This window comes from Hetaerina americana, unplaced genomic scaffold (assembly GCF_022747635.1).
Source record: "Hetaerina americana unplaced genomic scaffold, ioHetAmer1.1.p SCAF_10, whole genome shotgun sequence".
Classification (NCBI taxonomy): Eukaryota; Metazoa; Arthropoda; class Insecta; order Odonata; family Calopterygidae; genus Hetaerina; species Hetaerina americana.
Genome location: NW_027286070.1, coordinates 43,098,052 through 43,123,588, shown reverse-complemented (window position 1 = coordinate 43,123,588; position 25,537 = coordinate 43,098,052). Strand labels below are relative to the sequence as shown.

Here is a 25,537-nt window from a genome sequence, read left to right as displayed (position 1 = left end):
CTCGAGTTTAACTGCAACAAGCTTTATTTTCACTTAACAATTTCCTGATATTGCAACAATTTTGTAAACAGCCTTACGGGTCATTACATTTCTTTTAAATTTAACACATACGGCAGTAATTACAATCATTCTATTATCTGGAAAACTCGCAATCGACGGTTTTCACAAATAAAATTATAATGAAAAATGAAAACAAGGCATAAGTTAATGATATGGCAACATTGTCCGATGAATCATTGGCCGGACGGTATTGAAAAGGGAGGGAAATAACACTAATCGATGAATTGAATTTTCTCCAGTGCATCCTGTTAATTACAGAAAGATAAATTTCCACGGGCACATTTAGATCCTTTGTTTTTTTAAGAATTATATCATCAGATGAAATAATACATGATCTACCAGGAAAAATACAAGAGTTGGTGCTACAATTCTCAGTGGTTTTCGAGGAGAAATTGTCCACACACGATCGCAGAATAATTCTACACCGAGATTCATCGAAAAACACCTTAACATGTCAATAGGCAAATCACGAAAAGAAAATTCAAAAGATGTTAACATAAATATTCAGAGAAAATTATCACATATTAAAATAAATATAACAATATGCCGTGGCACTCCTGAGAGAATAAATGCAAACAATTACATTAGCACAAGCCACCTGTTTTGAACGTTTAACTTAACGCTGCCCTAATAAAAACTTTATTCTCATAATGTTCGAAATATATTTCACCCGGCGTTTAGTTCCTTTCCTGGACAAAATATACCTTCGAACTTTCCCTGTGCTCATGCAAGTCATATTTAGTCATCCTATTCCTTTGCTTGAAGTTCACAATAAAAACAAACTTCCAAATTTTCCTTTCCTGTTCCACAAAACACTTCATGAGGACAACTTTACCTTGAAAAGTATTCAAGAGACAATAATAAGATTGTTTAAAATATTCAATGACGATAGTCAATAAGATTTTTGCATGCTAAAGGTTTGAGTAAATAAATGTTGTACAATACAGCAACAATTTATCAAAGCAATTTTTATACTTTACATAAGAATGCTTCTCCCCACATTCAACTCTTAAAACTTTTCACAGCTTAACAGAATTATATCACAATTTGGCTACTCGAAAGTCTGGTTTTAGAATGCTATAAACCCCACTTGACTTTCTGTAAATATCCTGGGCAAGTTATCACTTTTCAATGGTCACTAGGTATAAGCTCTGCAATCATAAATATTGGGGCTAGCTAATGTTGATCATGAGCATTATGCACAGAGTTAATTTTTTAAATTAAATTGCAAAGCTTCATGTTAGATCTTAAGGCATTGTTAATATCAAAAATTGAATTATTTTCCCTGGTATAATAAATATGCAAATTTAACAATTAAATAATTTTGCCTACTGAGCTATACTACTGAAAACAAATTATTTCCACCCAAACAGAGAGGAAAAATTAGCACTGTTTTTGCAGAGAGGTTTCCAAAGAGTTTTTCAGTAATCGAAAGCACTTATTATGTATATCTTCAGGGGGGTTAAAAATTAAGCAGACTATTCAAGTGGAGCATTGGTGAGAAACCTACTGCTATTCCTGCTCTTCTCTAAACCTCTTGGCATGAAAAAGATAAATATTTGAAGAATTTCATGGGCCCCATGTTTGTACAGATCCTCAGCAATGCATTAATACCTAGCCACAGCCCTAGCCCCACCTAAAACCTAATCATATGCACCAGGATTCTCCTCAGAGTGAGAGTAAACGAATCTATGGTTAATAGACTCATTAAAACACACAAAAAAATTGTGCCAATATTCTGGGATATGATTTTTTTGTGTTACTACTTCCTTTTAATTAGAATTCCCTCGCTTTACATTTCGGCGAGCTAAAAATACATGGAGTAGAGGTAGGATGAATGTGCCTACATGTGTGTCATGCAGTGGTCCTGTGGTAATGATAAATTTTCCTCTCCTTGTGGCCTTGGAAACAATCCTCTTCATCTTTGTGGACTCCTGTCCACATGTATATCTTCTTCTATCTAGATACCTTTAAAAAGTAATTCTGTTGCCCACGGGCAAGAATTTTAAAGAGATGTCCATTTCATGGAATGAGGCACTAATGTTCCATACGCTTTAAAAAAGGCCCACTGGCCCCGGGAATGTGCTAAATGCAATTACCTTAGCAACAAAGCCTTTACCAAATTTAGGACCAGCACATTTCTTTGAAATTAGAACGGAACAAAGTATAAAAAAATATTCCTTATTACGATGTTATCTAAAGGGTCCAAAAGAGCAATGGAAGAACAATAATGAAGCATGTGAACAGTTCAAAGTCACAACGAAGAATACAAAAATAAATTCTTTTTATATTCCTTCGTGTTTCAGAACCATTCATAACAACATAGATTGACCTAATATTCTATTATGTTCTTTTCCAGTTCACAGCGTTTTCATTTTGTCATAAGCATTCCAATAGAATGTTAATGATGTATATTCAAAGAACATTTTGAGCACAAAAAATACACAAAATTTCACTAACAATATGAGGTAGCCAAATCGCAAGAAAGATTAAATCTCGAGCTATACGTAATGGTAGTGCCAATGATTTAAACTACATATTTTAAAATTATTTAGTTTGAAATAGGTTATCAATTTGAAGAAGATAAATTTTACGGCTAATCATTATTATTTAGACTTTTTTAAACATGCATTTACTCCATAAAATCAATAATAGTAAAAATATTAGTCTAGAACCCTATAAATACTCACAGCACTAAATATTTGGAAGTAGAAAATGTGCAACTTAGCAAAAACAGCAAACAACATTTTATTCCTAGACTTGAAAGTTTATACCTACTGAAATGTTTCCAATTAAAGCCAAGATAATTCCTAGAGGTATGGGCTAAGATCAATGTTTTAATGTCCAGACATTATTTTGGATTCTAACCTAAATGCATATTTTATTTATCATAACAAAATGTTAGAGAAAAAGATATGGCTATGGTAGGTTAAGCATACTGGGCTCTAAATGGGTGGAAGGGTTCAGTCAATATTGCTTTAGAAACTTCAAAAATAGAGTTGATTTCATCAGCTAAAATTTGAGCTGGGATAAATAGAATTACTTAAAAACAATTTTTCTTAATTGATACTAATGCTTGCAAACAATGCACAATTGGCTCAAGGTAGTACCCTAACATATGCAATAGGTTAGTGATCTAGATAGTGTAAATGTGCATCATAAACAGTTGCTTGCTTACTTAATCACAAGCCAAAACATATCTAAAATAAGTGTTTAACAAAACTATATAAATCATTTTTCATTTACATTATAACTGGGTATGTAAAGCTTACCCCCTAATATACAAATACAATTGACATTATGGACTCAAATTGCATAGCTCTCCAAAATGCAAAAATAGTTTTTTTAGCTGACCAAAATATACATAACTGACTACATAAGCATCAACACAATAAAATTTTACACCTTGATAGCAGGTAAATTCTACAAAATTTAACTGCAAAGAATGATTAGAGCAACTGTAAGTAGAAGATAACAAGTAGGTGTGTTGATGTGCAGTTTATACCGAAAGGAAATATATGCAAGGTCACACTAAATAAATAACTACTCATTTGAGCAACCCTTACTTAAAAAACGAACTTGTCTCAGATCTCTGTATAGAAAGTTGGTCTTTCTATATGTAATAACCTAAATGCACCCGGCAAAAGATAGAGGGTTATGAATCCCACGGCAGCATAAGTAAAGAATTTGTAGCCCAATTCAACAGCCACCTCCGCCCGACTAGAGCTAGGTTCATTGGGAGATTTGTTGGTTCCAAGCAGCACAGCTCGAAGGGTAGCATATGACGCCCATTTGCAAATGGCACGTGTCGCCACGATGCAAGAGAATCCCAGGGCTGTGCGCAGTAACATGAGTCCCATCATTTCATATGATGGCCACAGTATGGCATGAGGGAGTGTTGGCTTGGGGAACGGCTCTTGCATTGTACCCAGGTGATAATTGGTCCATGCACCAACATGGACTCCAAGACTTACACCAAGCACCACGGTTGTGTCACCCCTGCAAAATAAATTTAGCATAATTTCAATCAGAATGAAATGTACAAAATCTACTCAAGAGACCCAGCTTCAACAAAGTATTCAAATACTATGGATGAATAAATGGGAAAGAGAATGTGATTACTCATAACTTTCCATTCTCTTTTCTTTCACTCAAGTATTTTCTGAACATTCATCAATAACATTTGAACATTACTGATTTTGTCACCTGACTGCCTTACGCATCAATTAGTTACCAACTCTGTTAACTAAATCTGTAAGAATACAGGTATGTCTACTTTAACTTCGGTTGATCTCAATCTCTTATATTTATGCATTGAAATCCAACAATACAGTAAATTTATTTTATTTCTCAATTAAAACCTGCTAATTGTAATAAATAATAAAAATGGAGCTTCATACTCTAACAAGAGGTGATAGCTGTGAATAAAAGCCTCATGCTCCTAATCTTTCAATTATATTATTACATGTAACCTGTATTAAGTTTGTTTTTTGTGGGACATTGAGCTAAGCATTGCTACACTACTAAGCCCCACATGCTCGACAAAAACATAATCTTAAAAACCCCATATTACAGCAAACATTATTACTCCACATACGTTCCAACTTCCTTCATTCCATCCAAATTTTCACTCCAATCACAAAATTCCCATTCTTTTTCATTTCTACGTTAGCTACATAACATTCTCATCTCTATCACAGCATTTTATAATAAAATTCCTTTAAGCATTTTCTGTAGAAGTTCTCTTCCTTCTTTTTGTTCCTCCATGAATTTTCTCTTTTCCTACCGAACCTGGCACTTGCTCATTTGTTTTCATACAGAAATAATTAAAGTCATGTATGTTCTTCTCCATATTTTTCATAAAATTATTTAAAATGAATGTGTAAAGTATGAGTCATGTACAAGTTCTATCTATCTTCAGGAATCATACGATACACAATGCAATAGAGCACTCAATGCTAACCCACCCATGCACACATATGAACAGAGACATCAACTTGTCATAATACTGAAAACAATCCACAAAAAAGATTTAAAATCAAAACTTCAACTTCAACAAACAAATATCTGAGAATAGAATTTAGGTTGATGGACAGAGAAAACATCGTTCATCACACCGTAGCATGTGGAATAAGCAAAAGATAACAGCCCATTTGGTCTCAATATCTCTTATTTCCGCATCTTCCAATTTTGAATTTCTCTCGTCCCTCAGTCAGTTTATTATTTTTTCCTTCACTCCTTAACTGTCCAACTTCATTTACCCATCCTTCCCTTTATTAACTTGAACTTATCCTCTTTTCACAAATTCTACTTCTTTGAAACACACAACGCAACACCTTCCAGAAAAAGTCTTCACCAGTATTTTTTTCCAAATATTTTTATAGAATCTTAAAAATCAACTTTCTACTCTCAACATAATTTTTTTCTCCAACTCAATTTTTCTTTTAATATACTTTTTACTCTAAGAGTTGGTTGCATGGGGTCACTCCCGAGGCAATAAAATGGTCTTAAAAAATTATAAAGCTGTTCTCTTTGGAGGATACAGTAATATCATGTCATTCATAGATTAAATATTTACATTGAAACATTTTCAAGATAAAAATTAATTATCATTGTACCCTCTCCCCCTTCCCATGGACTGGAGGTAAGGCTTGTGTGTTCTGATGACCCCTAGAGCTGTGCTGATGAGAGCAATAACACTTGCTCCTGGTAGGGTCACCCAGGCCAGATAGGTCAAAGGGTTGGAGCCGGATGAAAGACAACACAGCATGTGTTCCTCAGCGAGGTGGTTGCAAAGGCATCTGACTCCTGTAGCCACTGAGTGATGGTATCTTGTTAAAAACACTAATGAGGATGGCAATGGGAAACCATCTCAATTACTAATTCAAAGTAATAAATTATGAGCACTAGAGAGAAAATGAGCCCTGACAACTATAGGGCTCATCCCAATGAGGAATGTGTCACGCCCAGCAGTGAGGGAGGCAAGGTTTCCTTGATTGTCATTTCACTAAATCTTTGAAAAGCAAGTGCAACAGTAACAGCAAAGAAGACACACAAGAAGAACAAATTAGATAGAATAAGAACTCAGAACTTAGGACAATGTTGAGGAAAGGAAAAGTAGAGAAAATAAAGTGAGAATTGGAGAGAAGAAAAACAGGTAAGGTCAAATTTAGTAGCTTCAGGCATGATGTGGTGGAAGTCGAAGCACTTTTCCACTTAATAACATCTATTTCACCAGCAGGTGTTTGAAATTAATGAATAACTGATCAAAGCACTTTTCCATTTAGTAAAAAATTTTTATTTTACTACCAGGTTTCGATGCATTACATCATCATCAGGTCCACTTCATAAAAATTAACATATCAAGTGGAAAAGTGCTTCGATCAGTTATTCATTGCAGGTAGGATAGCGCTGATTACTAGAGTGATAGTTATTGAGAACTAAACAGTACAGGGAAAGACAGTCACTGAGGGATGAGAATAATATTAAATAGATAGGAAGATTCATGGTTAATATAGAGCAAGCAACAGAGAGAATATCACTGATAGAAGTAACAGCAGAATCAAAGAAACTTGGTCATTGCTCAGGTATACATACCACCAAGCAAATATAGGAGTAAGTCAATAGGGTATACCATCAGTTAGAGGACATAATCTTGAGTGTTCCTGGAGGGAAAAAATTGATAATGATGGCAGATTAGAATGCAATAGTGCGCAAAGGAAGAGATGCATACATGGAATCACCCAGGGATTGAGGAAGATATCAGTTAGACTATTTCATGGTTAGCTACAAATTTAGGAACAGAGTGATTTATTCACAGTTTCTTGAATGGTTGCAGAATCAAACCATAATTAATAATTATGAAGTGTAGTGGCCAATTATAAAAGATAAAATAGGGAGGACAGTTGAGGAAATGGAACTTAGAAGCATTAATGGGATCAACAAGGAAACAGTTACAGCAGGCTATAAAGAAATCATGAGTCAGAAAATAGAATGAGGTACTTTAGAGGGAAAATGGGAAAATATCATGAAAGGGATATCAAAAGCCACAAACAAAACTATAGGAATAGTAAATATGAAAAGGACAAGGAAACCATGGATTACGGATGAGATGATTGGAAAGATAGATGAAAGAAAGCAATGGGAAAATTTAAATACAGAGTAAGATAAAAGGAAGTATAAAGTTAATAAAAAATAATATACTAAGACATGTAACAAATAGAGCGAAAGAGGAGAGTTGGGAGACTTAGTGTAAGGATATGGAAATATTGCAGAGGAAGGGTGAAATTGGGCCACAATAGTACAGGAAGGTTAAAACCCTGCAACAAGGTTAGTGGGGAAAATCATTTAAAACAATCAAAGATAAGTCAGGAAAAATATTAGCTGAACCAGAAAATATAGAAGAGAGGTGGAAGGAATATATAGAGCAGTATGGTGAAGACATTAGGCCAGCAGGTGAGGAATAGAAAGCGAGCATAACATATAATGAGAACATCTTAAGTCCAGGTTTACTCCGTGGTGATAAAGAAAGGGCATTGAGAGAACTGAAATTTAACAAGACCATGGGGGTAACATTTATGGGGGAAGAATTGAGCTGACCGACTTTGTCAGACCACTTTCAGTTCCATTCCAAAAAAAGCAGAAAGCAGCCATGTATGAGGACTACAGAACAATAATTTTGATTTTGCACACAGCTTAAGTGGTTCTCAGGATCATTAATAAGACGATGGAGAGGGCAAATGATAACTTAGGGGAAGATCATCTTAGGTTCAGAAAAGGAAGAGGTATGCATGATGCCATTGAAGTAATGAGGCCACAAATAGAGATGAACATAGAATAAAATCAGGATGTATATGTCTATATTGTAGATTTCAAAAATGTATTTGATGGAGTGAATAGGGTAGAATTAAGGAATGCATTGCAGCAAATAGGATTAGATTGGAGGGCTAGGAGGTTTATCTGCAACCTGCACATGTCTCAGACTGCTGAGGAGCGAGTGGAGAGTCCAGATGGACAGTGTTAGGAAGAGCAGTAAGACAGATGTGTCCATTGTCATCCGTGCTTTTGAACGTGTATGTGGAGGAAATGGAAAATGTAGTAGTATTTAGGGGAGGCAACCAACAGCCAAGGTCATTTGTACCATTAGCGATAGACAGGAAAGGATGAAGGGTGGAGAGAAAACTGGTGTCGGCATTAACCTACTCTTTATGAAAGGAACAAAGAGGTCCCCAGCTTAAGATCCCATCCGACGGAAGACGTACTCACTCAAGCGCCCTCCACAAAGCACCTCAAGTGGGGATCGAGATACCACTGAAAAATATTCAACTCCGCCGGGATTTGAACCTGGGCCTCTCAGTGGGAAGCCAGTACGATAGCCACCACACCATCTTGATCCCAAAAATGGAAAAAAGAAATATGTGAAGAAAGGGAGGTGGGAATGGAATTCAGTGGGGAATTCACAAAATCAGACTTGCCAATGATAAAGCTTTAGTTTGTCAGTCAGCCAAGAGGTTGCAAATTGCTGAAAGCCTTGTAAAGTCAGGGAGATAGGTTCAGGAATGATAATATATGCAAATATAACAAGGGTTATGCAGTTTTCAAGAAAAGGAAAGACTAAGTTAACTATCAAATAGGATTTCACAAACTTGAGCAGATGGAACATTTTACCTATGTTGGAAGTGCTCTGGAACAAAATAGTTTGAGTAGCAGGGACATAAGACCAAGATTTGCACTGGGCGATGAAGCCTTCACAAGGATGAGAGAATCGTTGATGAAGGCATTAAATGAGGATGGTAAGAAAAGGCTCATTAAAACTTTGATATGGAGCATAGTTATGTACGGTGCAGAAACGGTCATTGAAGCAGGACGATAGCTTGGAGGCTTTTGAAATGTAGGTTGGTAAAAAATGGAAATGTAGATGTGGAGAAGGATAAAGAAAGTGAAGTGTACAGAAAGGAAAACAAACAAGGAAGAGCTGGGCATGGCAGGGGAGGAGAGATGATTATCGGTAGAAATTCAAGGCCGTACAAAAAATGAATGCAGAGTATTTTGATACGCAATGTGATGTTGAAGACTGTAATGGTCCTGATAATCCAGGGATAGAGCATTCGACTACTGACTGGAGGGCCCGGGTTCAATTTCCAGGTAAGTGCCTCAGGGAACCCTCAGATTCACCCAAGCTATGAGATTTTTTCCAGATCTTCCTGGGAAGCCATATCCAGCACAGGGAAAGTAACTGGCCCCCCTAACCTAATGTGTGAATTTTACATCACATTCCATTGAGCTTAGTACTACGTGAACTCTACCATTACGTACCAAACCAACATTTGGGTTGATTACTGTGTTTATGGTTGAACTCTATGACAGTGGGCGGAATGCAAGGCAAATAAGAAATAGCATAAGGATGTTGGATGGAATGAAGGGAGGAAGTATTTGGAATTGAAGAGGGGTTTATAGTAATGTTGGATGTCAGGTATTTTGTTAAGAAACACAAGGGAATTGTCGTATTATTGTTGGGTAGCTTTTGTACATGGAAAATCTATTTTAAGTGGTAGATTACCAATAATAATAGTACCCCCCTCCCTTTAAATCTATCAATTTGAAAAATAAGAAAAGTAATCCCTAAAAAGGATATGACTGAGAATGCTTTTAGAACAGATAAAGCAAAATATGTATGTTTACAATAAAATTCAAAGCCATAATCTGTTACAGTATCCTTTACACACAGTGTTTAATTCATAATACTTTGCTTCATTAAGTATAGTCAAATAGCAATGTTTCCAGGGTAAATTAAAAAGTTCTATAGCTTAGTAAATGACACAATTTCAGGTGTAACATGGTGAAAATCCTTCTTGATGAAAAAAGACCTGGAGATGCTACACTGTAATGAAACCTGGGTTGCGATTAAAAAAATTCTACATGGAAAAGCTAAGTATCTTCTTTCGTCATTCTATAGCTTAGCTTTCCATCCCCATAGAAAACTCTGTCACCTTACACAAGGGTAACATTTTCCTACAGCCAATGGTGATGACAATATGCACCATATAAATACTTAAGGAGACTCAATTTGAAGTCATATGAATGGAAGCAGAATCTGAAATCAGATTGCTAGAGTATTACTAGGTTTTGTCATTGCTTCAATTGTATACTGTTCATCAACCAACTGAATGCAGGGATTCCACAAAGAGAGTAGAGCAGAGCTCATGGCCATAGCATTTATACTACATAACACACCAGGATATTTGGTTCAAACTCTTCTGTTATCTGGGTGCAAACTCTTCATTTTACATCTACCTTATTTAGCTCATTCAATGAAAAACAACAAAGAGAATTCAAGAGCTCAGAGATCGCAGGATTTTTCCTGGAGTTTTCAAAGTCATATTCCATGATTTTTCAAGGTAATGCAATACACATATGTGGCTACTTTGGTACAAAATATCCATGGAAAAATTTAAATTTTTCAAACATCATATTATTGCTCATGACATTATGGCACACAGTGATTGGAAAGGAACTAATTCGTTCCAGAAATCTTTTCCCTGCTGATGGATGGATGATTGACATTGGTCTCATTAATCAAGGGAAGTGCGATCTACAGCAGCAACATCTCCACACCTAGCCTTGGCTTGCCAGCCAGGGTACACAAGGAATTCAAAGCCTAAATATAATTTTTTTAGCGGTTTAAAATGTTAGGTGTGGGTAAAATTTAGTTTTCCAGCAAGACACAGTAAATTCTGGCTAATCCAGCCCCAGCTAATCCTGACTCAAGCATAACCCAGACATGTTTCAGGTGTGTACTATGGATGGTATATTAAGGGGTCACAAGAGACAGCACAGCTGTTCTCTACCTAAATATAACTTTTAAGTTTCTAGTAATCTTGCTGAAAATAATCATAACATTTCAATCAGTACTCGAGAACATATGAAATAAAAAAAAGTATCACCACATGAAACAATTCATAAGAGTATGTTCACCTAAACACCACACTTTTGCAGATGCAGCACATGGATTTCACATTAACGGCTAATTCTTTATCGGCAGTTTCATGATGTCCCATATACCTAGATATTTAATGTTTCCATCTCTTGTGGGAGAAACACTGACTAATATAACTATTATACACTGACTATAATAACTCTTGGCAATAGCACCAAAGGAGAGTGGCAGTAAAAGAAAACATAAGTTTGAACATTTAACAATGTAAAGTTTATTGAGAAATAGAAGTAGAGGTTTCCAATGGGAGCTTGGAATTGCTTGTCTCACTATCCTACCAGAATAGAAGACCAAGATTGACCTATTTACTCCTAGGTTTTAATTAAATGTTCACTAAATAGATGTGAAGTGTGTTCCTCTTTGTAAATTAAATTTAGATCTATCCTCATGTGACTTTTCCTCAATGAGAAGAAAGGCCACCACTAAAAATAATTTAAATAAATCGTCAGAAGCAGTGACAAAGACTGCTGAGGCAATTTTCAAGGGCATTTCAAAAAACGACATTCAGCATGTCTTTGAAGACTAAAAAACTAGGAGAAATGCATTGCATGTGACTATTGTGAGGACCTTCATTGTCCACCATAAGTGGAGGACAAGAAAAGGCAAAGACTTAAAAATGACATGAGCTTTCTTTCTTGAAGTCTTCTTCAATCCCTAGTGCACACATTTATTCATTTCATAATTATTTATTAAAGGCAGGCGATTAAAAAAATACAGAAAATTAGGACTGGTTTGGCTGTTTAAGTTTGCACCCATTTTTAAAAGGTAAAGTCAAATCTGGCCTGTAAGGGCAGCCCCATAATTTGCTATTGCCAAGTCAGTGCACAAGGCAGGATATTTTTGGCTGGTTTGTCAGATCTGTTGCATGTGGACCCATGTCTCTCAGACAGTGAGTCCTCTTTGCCTGATTCTTCCTCTCAGAGTTGTTAATGGCAATGCTGAGTGCCATCTCCATATGGAAAAGACATCCATCACTCTTTTCCACAAACAGTTTCATTCTTTTTTTTCTATTATTAAATAAACCCCTACCACAAACCAGCACCCATCTCCTAATCCATTTCACTTAAATCCCATGTTTTGTTCATTTAGTGGAGGTTCACAGTATCTGAAAAACTGAGTGTAATTGCTTCATGTTGAAATGAAGATCACAACTTAGTTTTTCTGCCTGACATTTATTTAACATGACTTAAGATTTCATTGAAGAACATCATCATGATAGAGAGACTATGTATACCCTAGCATAAATACTCTCCAGAGAACACTTTATTTATACCTGGTGCATGTCTGCAATAATCACCTGGTGCTGCTCATCTTCAACAAAACTTAGGATATGTTATTTCAATGTTAAGCAGAAAAACTAAGCCAAGCTACTCAGTTTATTTAGCTGTTGAAGTTATCTCATGCACAGCAGCTATCCAAGGTGAGAATGGCAATTTTTCTTGCCTGCAATCCATTCATTCATTGTACAGTCCACTTCCCTTGGTCAAATTAAGGAGTATACCCTGATTATTCCTGATACCAGAGAATTCTGTTTACCAAATATACTCAATCTGAATCCATCCAGGTATTGCTAAGATAAGATTTAATAATAATAGCTAGGTTAGTTCCCCCACTTAATTTCAATAACAAGCATACATGAAAAGTAAGGATGAAAGTCATTAGGAAATAGGTCAAAGAATGACAAATGGCGGTAAAACACACACATTTATAATGAAATCTCAAAGTAAACTTTTTCAAAAGGAAATGGAATGTGAAAAGGGCCTTCTAAAATCGGCATAGCTGATATTTGACCATCAGAAACTCTCTCACCGAGTTGGTGTCCACCTGTCTCCACTTGGTGAGTAAATGACCATGAGGACAGCAGCAGTGGTGAGTAGAAATGGTGAGTGCTTGTGGGTAAGGCAGAAATGATCCATGGAGTCAACCAGTGGAATTAATGGAATCATTAACAGCAAGACCAAAACAAGACCTGCCACTATATCCTAAGATTTAAGGAAGGACAAGATGGAACTCATTATTTTTTTGACAAAAAGATATTTGATTGTTAATTTAATCACGTTAAATAAGCATAAACATGAAAAATTAATTTCATGACAGATATTTTCTTTTGACACATAATTGAACACAAATGCTGGTAACAGTGTTACATGCTACCCATGACAGAGAGGTATGGAGTAAATTCTCTTATCAGAAAGTTCTCCATAGCAGATTATTTTGAACAGAATAGCAGTATCATTGCTATGTCAAAAGCACAGTTATCTAGGATAGTCATCATGAACACATTATATTATTTAAGGATTTCATTTCATTATTTTTACTATTTAAAGGAAATTAATTAATTATTTATACAGATATCCTTTAAAACTGATGATCACTGAACTAGAAAACTTATTATTTTTTCACAAAAAAATTTATTTCACTACTACCGGTTTTAATGCACAGGCAACATGATCAGGTATAGGCACCATGACTCCAGACATACAGTAGAACCTTGCTTATGCTTCTCATACAGATACAGGAAAAGCTATTGGAATACAACACTATTAACAAGAATATCATTTGTGAGAAGGAGAAAGTAAATTTTGTCAACCTGGTTGGAATATGTCAGGATCATCAACGGCTGAAGAAGTAATTAAGGGGAGTCATGCATTCTAGAGGTTTATGAGAACAACTGTCATCCACAGCATTGTGAGGCATGATGAAGCAGCCAGCTCTAAGTCAAAGGCAGCAAAGAACTTCATCTGTGACTTCCAAGAAACCCGTGTTTTCTGAGGGTTAACAGCTCAAAAAGATTTTTAATTTTGACAAGACTGGTCTCTTCTGGAAGATGATACTGAAGTGAACCTATATTTCTACATCTAACAGTAGAAGAGAATGCATTGCCTGGCCACACGCCGATGAAAGGCTTTCTCATGCTGCAATTTTGAGCAAATGCAAGCAGCAACTTGGAAATTAAATAACTGCTTTTTTACCATCCAGAAAGTCCACATGGCTAAGTCCAAATCAGCATGCTAAATGTGATGTGAAGATCACCGGACACTATTGCATTGCAGCATTCGTACAAGGCATTGCCCTAATAAGGGAGAGGCAATGCATGCTAGAAATTTATTGAATGATAATTCTGAGTTGCATTTTTACAAAATCTTGAAATGTCGGCAAAAATAAATGCCTCTAGACAGCTTTCTGGTAAAATGTAATCAGGTATATATGATAAATGATTAACTATTTATTTTGATTCGTTTATGGTTTAACAAATACAATTCACATTTCTGGTTGCTTCATTGGAAGTGTCATTACGTAAAAATATTTTGTCTCTTATCTGTTTTTATGTGTTCGTATGTAATTTTCGTTGTTAGTAGTTATCTTTGACCTAACCTGACCGTTGCCACCAGGAAATTTTCCTAATTGCAACGTAATCGTGTAAATAAAAATAAATTTCAAGATAAAAGATAAACATCATCCATAATCCTAAACAATGTATATATATTTTTCTCTGAATAAGCCTAGTGCATAATATATTTTTTTGCAAGGAATACATTATCATAATTTACATAAATTTCTAAGCGAAAGGTTGTTTCACTAAATGAGTGTTTTGCTTTACAAGAAAGTGGCAAGAATTATGCTTGTTGTATGAGGTTCCACTGCACTTATGATGTCACCTGTATTTCGAAACCGGTTGTAGTGAAAACATTTTTTTGTGAAAAAATACAAAGTTTACTTTTTCAGTCAGCAAAGCTACATTGGCAAATCAATGTAGTTTGTCACACCAACCTGAAAGCATGAAACAATGTTCTGTCCACGGAATTTTTGAATATTGGCAGGAAAGCGCTCATTATTCAATTTTTAAGAGAGTTAGTAAAGCGGCTGCTTTGAACTTTTAAAATTTAGTTTTCTCCTTACATTTCTTTCAGTTACTATCTAGAAATTGAATATTGTACTCAGTATGCAACTCATCATGACTTATGCTAAATGAATTGCAGGATTAATTCACTCTGTGCCCTCATACATTATGGCAACATTCTCCCAGGAGGCCTCCTGAATTGATGAAAAGCCTGAAAGTATTAAGTTGATTCTGCCAATGGTCTTGAGTTTAACTGCCAATACCTTCCTCTTTCAGCCCACATTAGATGTATAAAAACTGCCTAATTGTCAGAGATTGAGACAACCATAAACATAGCACAAGAATGATCAAGATCAAAAACAGAATGCTGGTTAGTTGACAGATTCCGTATTTGGTTCATTACCTCCTATCAAAAGTAAACCTTACAATTACAAGGGAGTTGGTATTATCCCAATTTCATTTATAGCTAAAAAAATTTTGATAGACCCAACAAAACTGTTACAGAGAGTATCATGATTTTGCTATGAAAAACAAATCCTAAGATAAGCACTAATTTCTTGCATCCAAATACAATTTTAATCAGCTTCTCATAATTGATACCAACCTACATGCTATCATTTTCCACACACATAAACAACACCAAGTACTTTATACTTCAAAACAATTTTTAAAGCATAAAATACTGATGATAGGATTCAATCAACCCTTGAGGACTTCGTGCACTATGGGAAATTTTGTTTACTCGTTGTTTCTGGTACAAATTGTCACAAATACTTTCATGGATGTGAAAGAGAAATTTCCTCTGAAAGTAGACTATTAAAATAGCAGAACAAAGAAATGCTAAACTAATATTGGCTGAACTAGGCAGTAAGTTAACACATTCCAAACACATCAAAATGTTGGATTTTGTCCACCCAGTCAAAGAAATCCAATCTCGTTTAAGAATATACATAAGATACACAATAGTCTTCACTATCATTAGCCATAAAATGCAAAACATAGTAAAGCTTAGAAAGAGATGAATTTTCATTTCTTGCACAAATTTAATCAATATATTAGTGACACACACATTCTCAAGTTTCCTAAATTCAAGTAAGAAATATAGTTTCCTTTAAATGATTACTGGATTGCATTTACTAAAGATTAAATGTGCAACTAACTAATCCATTGAATAATCCTCTCAATTCTTTTAATTATAAATTTCAGATTAAATCATACTCGGGCTCTCCAGTGACTTTTAGAGAGTGAAGTCATTAGGACAGCTGAAAGCTGAAGTTTTTATTATGAATTACTGATATTAAAACTTACAAGGACAGAATGCATTCCAAGGTAGAGACGACTGATACACACAACAGAACACCATACTATTGCAAAGAGTACTCCACAAGTGATTGAATACTGAAAGAATAAAGAGAAGTTTCAGCCAACACCCTTACAAATTCACGTGATCAACTAAACAACAATAGTAACCAGACACAAAAGAATGTCCCTAAAGGACATATAACTATTAGAGTTTGGTCTCATATATATACTGTCAGTGCTCAATCATGCATTAATTTAATATAGGAATATGGATGAGATTAACATATGACTGAAAAATGCAGAGTATTCAAAAACATGATACAATTTGATATTAAACATACAGAAAGAAATACACTGGCTGCAATTAACAAAATGATGATGAACAGAAATTTCTATGGAAATAGAGAAAATTTCTTCCACCACAATTACCCTTAAATGGGACTTTCACACAAGATTTATGGTCAATTTTGTGATTTTAATTGAATTGTTAACAATTGTTACTGGGGAACAAGTGCATGGCTGAGATCAAAACACTCTCTATGACATATGAATAATTAATGTGTGATAAAACCCTAACTATAGAGAATAACAAAATTCCTGTAAGTGCAACTTTAAGTATACATAACAACACCATTTCTTAAATATTCCCCATATTTGCTGCAGCCACCAAGCCAAATCAAGGGCCACTGTCTGGGAAAGGCAATTCACACGAACATAATTTTGTTAATTCATGTTCTCACTCTTGACTGATACATGGCGAGGTTGAAAATTAAAGAGATAGGGATGGTGAGGTAATATGATTTGGTGTCAATTTCTATTGTGACTCCTATTCCTTGTCCTTCCCTCCAACGGTATATTGACAGTGTATAGTTTGTATCTATTTTATTCTCTATTCTACATCAAGGAAAGCATTAATGCAATTCAAAAGAGCTGATATACATTATCAAAACACTATGGCAAAATATTATTTGATATTCACCAATGTATGTTACCATGTACTAATAAATATGGGAGGTGTCTCAAATACAATAACATTTTGCCAAATTCTGCCAGGAATGTTGACAGTAAAATATTTAGAATGTTCCTACAGAAATGACTCACTGCTAGACTTCAATACCACCAAGATTAATATTTTAACCTTGATTTCATAGTACACATTTTCATTTCATTTCAACAAAATCTAAAAGTATTTCCATTTCTTTGAGTACCATGCATGGTGAGGGTGAAAGAAAGAGAAAAAAACAACTTTGCACTTCCACACACTTTTAATACAACACGACCATGGTTTCGATGCTGCACATCATCATCAGGTACAATGAATGGATGCATCAGGTACAATGAATGTACAGGAATGTTTGGTTTTATTTGGAATTTTATTGCAAGTTGCACTGATGACATCCATCATAGAAAACACCATGCCATGGATGAACAAAGAATAATATTAGCATGGATATTCCAGAAAATTATGTATGCTTGAACTGGAGGATAGTTGTACCCATTTGAATTCCTGGTCAATTATTGGAGAGTATTAATTTATTGAGTGATATGACATTGTCGCTGAGGGGCTAATTTCGATTCGGGGCAATCCTTCCGAGTACCATCAGCTAGGCTCAAGCAGGATGATTTGTCAGGTTTTATATTTTCCTAGGAAACCACAGGGCACAGGGAAATATTGGCTTCTCTAATATGTCCTGTGAATTCCATATTTTATTGGATTGATTATTAGATGATTTCTACCCTTACCTATCAAACCAACCTTCACATTGCTTACACAACTTTTTATTATATGCCTAAATCCTGCCATAGAAAGGTTGAGGGAGGAACTACTTCTAGGCATCATAGTGCAGAGGGTCTCTATAAGTGAATCAAATTAATAATCTCTCTATTCTTTAATTTATAATTATATCAAATTTTAATCACCAAAATTCAAATTAACCATTATTCAAATTTCCCTCAAAAAACAATTTAAAAGCTCCCTCGCTGTCTATCTTGCCATATTTCTGCCTACACAATAATATATAAGACAATACTAAAGTGACCACAATAAGGCTATCAGAGAGAGGAGAATCTGTTAAATTTTCTCATTGGACTTATGGGACTAAGGCAAGTGTTTCTTAGAGTGTGTCTCAGTTAAGATTCTTAATTTATTAGCTTGGAAATCACTGAAATATTTCCAAGAAGTATAGTTCTAATGTTAAAAGTTGTTTCAAAATTGAAAATGAAGACATTGATTTTAAATATTAAGATGATTGAGTGGTACACAATTTGCCCAGCCTGGGTTGAGGGAGATGAGGTGAGCACTGAGAAAGAATGGGAAAGAAGAAGGAAGACAAGGGTTAGGAGAGTGAACTCTATGGTCAATTCAATACCAATGGTGTCTTTTTAGGAAAAACTGTTATGATTATATGCCATTTGCAAAAGTTGGGAAGGTGGGGCCCACGGATGTGAATTAAGGAGTATAAGGCATTTGAGTCAATTAAGCAACACCACTGTGGTGCTGCTGTAGAGGCAAACAAGTTAGAATAAAAAAATTGAGACAATGAACTTGTTGTGACTCTTAAAGACATATAAGAACATGGATTTAATTGATTTCTGCTAAGAGAGCCAAAAAGCAAAATAATACATTCCCTCTTGATACAATTTAAATCTTTCTCAAGGTATCTTCTCCCTCAATCAATCCCTCCTAACAAAATCAACTACAAATATTTTTAGAGATAGACAGTAATAATGAAACGTTAAACTTAGGGCAAGATTGAGACTTGAGCCCCTCCTTCCATTTTAATCCTTGTTATTTACATACAATAATACGTAAACAATCATTACAATTAAATGTGTAAAAATTTTGATGGTGATTATAATGAAAATATGAAATAAAATAGAGAAATAAAATTAAAATGTTACACAGAAAATTATTGGACAAAGCGTGAAAAGATATATACATTTGTGGGAAATGTGTAAGGATCGAGGACTGATATTCTGAATGAAAAACCACAGCAGGAAAACACCGAAACAGGAAGAGAGTGAAGGAAAAACCTGTGAAAACTACTGAGATATAATGAATAATGAGTGAACACTTAATAACAGGGAAAGAGTGACACACATCATGAGAAAACTGAGAAATATTATACAATAAGAGTATATTTAAAATAGATGCAGAATAAACATTAAATAATAATGAATAAGAATAATAAAGTATAAAAATATAATTGGCGATAAAAAACTTCAACAGTCATTATAATAGGATAAAAGATAAATATTGGTAAAAAACAAAAGCTAAGACGGAATTAAATATACAATAAAAAATTTATAAATAAATAAAGTAAGACAAATCTTAAAATTGGGCAAACAATACACAAGGTCTGTACAAAAAAATATGAGACTGGTCTTTCTACAGCCAAACTGCTCAACAGATCACAATCAGCAAGCTGTCGTATGAATGATTTTGGGCTTGCAAACCGTAGGTTAACTGCCAGGGAGATTGCCAAAGAAGTTGATGTTTAAGTTGGATGTTTCACCATTTTGACAGGAATTTTGGGTGGAAGAGACCACAATTGTGGAAAAAACAAGTCTTGGTACTTTCATCAAGACAATGCACCAGCACACACATCATTGATTCATACCAAGTGTTTGGCCAGAAACAGCACACTAGTGATCCTTTAGCCACCCTACTCTCCAGATCTTAGTCCAGCAGACTTTTTCCTATTTTCTAAGTTAAAATCCACCTGGAACGAATTTGATTTGAAACTATTGAAGCTCAATGGCTATTCTGAGAGAAACTTTCCAGGTGACATTCAAAAGCTGGATAAAAAGTTTGGAGCATTGTATTGGCAGCTAAGAGCTGTCTTTTGAAAGGCATAAGCTTTATTAAAGAGTAACTAATAAAATCAAGTATTAATTCAAACATTCTCACCTTTTATTGAACAGACCTTGTACAATGTAAAAATTTGTATAAACATGCCAAATTAGTAAACATAATTGGACAAGACCATATGTATATAAAATCTAGGGAATAGCTAAATATATATAAATATAGCCATAGTATTTATTGTATTCATTATTCGTATTTAATCATAAGATATTTCCCATGATTTTTTGGCCGAGTAAAAGTAAAAAAAATATTATTTTGAGCTCTTTGTTGTCAGCCCGACGTTTCAAAAATATTCCCCTCCACCTATGACTTTTATTCCTACATGAGAAAATAACTACACTAGATCTCCTTACTCTGAAGTCTTTAATATATGTAATCTAAAGAACCATTTGATGATCATGAATGTTTTTCATTCAGTAGCGTCAAAGTATCGTCAAACCAGTTCTTGTATTATATACATTAGTTTGGGATGGTCCTTAAATTATACAATGCTATTAGTGGCTTTTATAACTACCCCCTTAATTCTTTGGATTCATAAGATATGAACTTCCCAACCCATCTTAAGTTATTAATCATTAATATATAAAACAGAAACTATCCAAAAAGAAGAAAAAGGTATGTTATGGTTTGACCACAGTATGTTTTACTATGGCCATCTACTGACCACCTCAAACTGTGTTTCCCAAAATAAGTATAATACCTAAAAACTAAAGTACAACAATTTGTTTTTCCTAATTTTGGCAGTATCAGAATATGTACATGTAGTGAAATGAAATGAACCTTTCAAAAATCTTTTCAAAGATTTATAATTGATTAAAAAATTCTGAAGTGACACACAGTACCCATTTTGAATACTGCTTTTCTGTAAAAATGAAGGTGAAATATAAACAAATAAATGAGATATTAATATACAGAATGCCCAGTGGGAATTGTATAAAAATTGAGCATCCTATTCCCAATTAGTAGATTAACCATGAAATGAATGCCTAAATTATTCATTATTTTTCCCACAAAAACAATTCCTTCAAATTGTGTCTTGTATGTGGACGTTTAGGTCTATTCATTCGTGGGTGAATTAAAATACTTATCAACTTCTTTCTCCTAATTAATGTTTGGTGGCATGTATACCTGAACTTATCATACAAAGCCTTAGAGCATAGTCCGGGCGGTGTTGAATATTTTTCAGAGGTATCTCGATCCCTATTTGAGGTGCTTTGTGGAGGGCACTTTGACTGAGTACACCATCCGTCGGATGGGACATTAAGCTGCGAACCCCTTGGTGCCTTTCGTAAAGAGTAGGCTAATGCTGATGCCGGGTTTCTCTCCACCCTTCATCCTTTCCTGTCCATCCCTTATGGTGCAAATGACCTCAGCTGTCGGTCACCTCCCCTAAATACTACTACTACCTTAGAGCATATAGTTGCAAGTTCAATAGTGAGACACCTCAACAGTCAACTGTTATTGATGAAAACCCATCACAAAAGGGTAAATCATGTGAGACACAACTTGTGCCTTATATTCATGATATCCTTGGTTCGGGAGAGAGCAATGTTCCAGCAAACATGGTTTTTCTAGATTTTAAAAAAGGTTTAGGCAAAGTACCTCACAGTAAACTACTCACAAAGCTAGAAGTCAGTGGCATAGATAAAAATATCCTCGGTTGAATTAAAGACTCTTTGAATGGTCCAGTATGAAAAGTAATCTTAGATGGTGTTGAATTTAATGCAGTACCGGTAACTTCAGAAGGAGAAAAAGGTTAGATATTCTGGATAAAATGAATGTAGGAAGATGTAAAGTAGTTAAACAAAGGCTTATTGCTGCTGACTAAAAGGTCAAGGTTCAATTCAAGGTGATATCTCTGGGTACTCTCCCCTTCATCCAGCTGCAATATATGTTTGGGTACCAGATCTTCATCGGAAATCACAGACAGATAAGGAAAGGAATTGGCTCCTCGACTCTGAGGTATGAATTTAACTTTCTACATGGTTTAATAGAAAGTGAGTTCTACCCTCACCCATCAAACAAACCTTCAGATTAATTACTCCGGCTTCTCTATGTATAGTATTAGGGTATTCTGTTGTGTTATGTGGGTATAATGGAATATAAAACAAAATGCAGCAATGCTTAGAATTAGGGTCCACCAGAAAACTACATTGATTAGTGGACTACTGCTGATAATAATAAATCCCCTGGATGTGAATTTACATACATTCACGATTCCCAAGCATGGCAAAAGATATTCATGCATAATAATATTATGAAAACATTTTCCATAACCATGACAATAATAAAATCTAATGTACTCTAATATTTAATGCCAATTTTGAACATTAAAACTTGAAATAGTTTTACACTCTTAAAAAGTCTTTTGGTACGCGATATCTTACATCATTCAAACTAAAAGAAACACTGGACTGACCAATGCATTCTCACAATATCCTTATACAGACTAACCCATGATAAAACTGACCTGATACCTATCCATTGTATATAATATCACTGAAAGTGGTATCGAAGCACCAACCATGGCATGGGTAGAAGGCATGCCATACTCCAATGCCCATTTCTTCTGAAGGCGAAAAACTGGTGGACTGGATGGACGTGGCCATCGAACAATATCTTTGATTCCTTGGCCTATAAGAAAGATACATGCATGTTGGTTTCAATATTAATAAGTAATGTATTCAGCTAGACAGAAAATGTCGCCAATTAAATGTTTATTTCACCTATGTACATTGTGATGGCCCAAACCAACACGACTCTTCGTCCAACAGCACCGTCAATGTTCCAAAACCAAAATGGAATGAAAGAAGCGTAGAAAATTTCATCCCCTAGAGCAGTCCCTAAACAAAACAAATAATACCAAAACCTATTTGTAACTACGTAGTCTTTTGATTCAGAATCTGATTCTGAAGACACAGCATCAGTAGCACCCAGGGTTGCCTCTTTAATGGACGGTTTTTTCCGCTGACCCTGAACTTGTCCCTTTTTGGGAGACCCAGAGGATACTTCATCTGTAGATGTTGTTGATATCTGGAAAGTTAATCAAGGGCATTAAAACCGAAGTTTTTCAACAACTGTCAGTTTCCACCGAGCTTTCAGAACTGGCATCCAACATTATTAGATACTGATTTAAGATAATTCTTCTTCAGCATGAGGAACTTGAAAAAATTTTGTTCGCACTCAAAATACGAATGAAATAATTTCATTTACATGACGTTTGGCTGCTAACAACCAAAAAGAGGCTAAATAATGAGAAAAACAATGAAAAGTATGAAAACCCACCTTTGATTTGCGTAAGGCTGTAACACCGTTGACAGGGCTTACACCATCAGTCGATTCGTAAACATGACTCCTGTCGATGGACTGACCGGTATCTTGGGATACTGGCCCTAGAGACTTCAAATCGGACTTCTCATTTGAAGGCTCATATTCTATATTACTTCGAGGTAGAACTCCAAAGCACGTTTGTATTTTCAGAACCAACGACGGTTCCTTAAGTCTGTCAATCAAATCCCACATACTTTGGTGAAGTGTTTCCATTATGCACCCTTGAATTTATAATGTTAACTGGCAGTAATCGCAGAGAATTCAAACACCACCACAATATTCGTCCTTTAACATACACAGTACCTTTTTAAAAGCTTAATTTCACCACAATATTCCGTAGCGAGAGGCGAGAACTAAATGAACACATGTTCAATCAGGCCTCATTACGATGATAGCGCTATCACAATTATAACATACATTATTAACTACCTAACTAAATATCACGATTATCACTGAAACCATACGACCATACTACCCTCGGCCATGGCTGACTATGACAATAATCAACAATCGTGAGATCATGACAATATCGAACCGGTTTCCGTCTTGGAAGTGGCGTATATCCTTATTTCATGGCGTTATGTTGTTGCTAAATTAAGCGGAATATAATTGTTAAATCTCCGAAGGTTCTATCTGAAGACCTATCTGAGGACGGAAATTAGCTGAATGTTTTTTTAATTGAAAAAAGCTACCGGGCTAGGTTCATACATTTTATTACCGCGATCCCCATTCCTTGAGCCGGGACTCGAAAGTTTTTTAGGAAAACATGCTGTTCACCGAAGTTAATTGGAAAACAAAATCCACGCGAGATGCATCAGTATTTGAATGGATGTGCCGACACGTGATTTTTAGTTAAATAAATTTTCGCCGACAGATAAGTCGATAAGCCACCAAAATTCAGATGAACTAATGGTTACGTGTCAGGATGACCGTTCGAAATTAATTACGACAGATGAAGAGGACATTCTGCCGTTGAAAGCTTGAACACCTGCAGTTTTTGAGACAATGACACCGGTTTTTAACCTTCCTGATAACGATTCCAATGAAGCGATCATTTCGAAACCACGTCTGATTCATGTTCATGAACTCACACCACACAATCGGACAGCACAAGGACTTAACAGTGATGAAGTGTTTGTACGTTAAGTCACAATTCCTTATTAGGTTGTAACAAAATTATTACAAATAGGAATTTTTGTGACCACAGAAACTTCCACGACTTAAGCATATCCCATAAAATTCAGGGGCAACGATATCAGAGATCTAGAACCACCTCTACAAGAACTTGGAAGGTCCATAGCAACCGAACTTTGTAATTTTTTTGTTAATTAGTCATAATTTTTCCGTCATTGAAACATTTCGTACATAAACCTTATTGATGGTTTTCACTAAAACTTCTAGATAAAGCTTACACCACGGTAAGCAGAAAGAGAACTGGCAGCTTCCTTCAAGGAACAAAGTTTAAACATGATGACGAATATTATTTATTGAAAATTCTGACAAAAACACACAATTCCGGAACTATTCATTGGTAAACACATACCAATACCACTGTAAATACGAGTAATTCTGACTTAGGGAGTCATCGCAGTCAGTAACTTCGTAATTGGCATGACAAAAATGTAATTTCAATTTTTATCAGCAAATATCCCCATCCTCCATTTGAGCATTGCTTAATTTGTTTACACCCACTCCATTGTATTAACAATTTAATAATAATATGTTAGGTGAACGAGCAAAAGGACACTTGATACCAAGTTAAACCAGGCAATAAGAGAGGTGAGAAGAGAAAGACAAATCAGCAAAAAAATAAGTAGATGTGCAAAAATTAATTACGGTTATATGGCACATTTTTTTAAATAACTTTTGATAGCACTAAAAGATATATTCAAATAGTCTATATCCCTGCAGAACCCATATGGATCTATCATTACATGGTTTATGGGCAGAGAAAATAATTGTTATTCTGTGATAGGGGATAAATAGCGTTGAGCCTAGTTTTCACTGGAGGTACTCAAAATGACACAAGTAACAAGAGTTGAGTATTTCACAAGATTTTTTTAAGATACAACACAAAAGAAAACTGCATTTTTGTAGCTTCAAGAATGATTAACCTGAGGCATTTATAGTAACATATTCACCC

General features: G+C 35.1%; 1 protein-coding gene across 1 annotated transcript; it reads right to left on the bottom strand.

Annotated features, from left to right (window-relative positions):
- Nucleotides 1–6: 6 nt before the first annotated feature.
- LOC139700078 (sphingosine-1-phosphate phosphatase 2-like) lies at nucleotides 7–23,867 on the bottom strand. The gene is made up of 6 exons (XM_071598571.1): nucleotides 23,350–23,867; nucleotides 22,791–23,097; nucleotides 22,535–22,698; nucleotides 16,203–16,292; nucleotides 12,863–13,035; nucleotides 7–4,059 (listed from the first exon to the last, which is right to left on the bottom strand). Exons 1-6 carry the CDS (start codon nucleotides 23,605–23,607, stop codon nucleotides 3,645–3,647), a joined length of 1,407 nt encoding a protein of 468 aa, XP_071454672.1. The 5' UTR covers nucleotides 23,608–23,867; the 3' UTR covers nucleotides 7–3,644.
- Between the last annotated feature and the right edge of the window lie 1,670 nt (nucleotides 23,868–25,537).

Coding starts and splice junctions, on each gene's coding strand:
- LOC139700078 (XM_071598571.1), bottom strand. CDS start 23,607: ATGGAAACACTTCACCAAAGTATGTGGGATTTGATTGACAGACTTAAG. Junction 23,098..23,349: donor CAGCCTTACGCAAATCAAAG/GTGGGTTTTCAT, acceptor TTAACTTTCCAG/ATATCAACAACATCTACAGA. Junction 16,293..22,534: donor ATACAATGGATAGGTATCAG/GTCAGTTTTATC, acceptor TTATTCTTTCAG/TATTCAATCACTTGTGGAGT.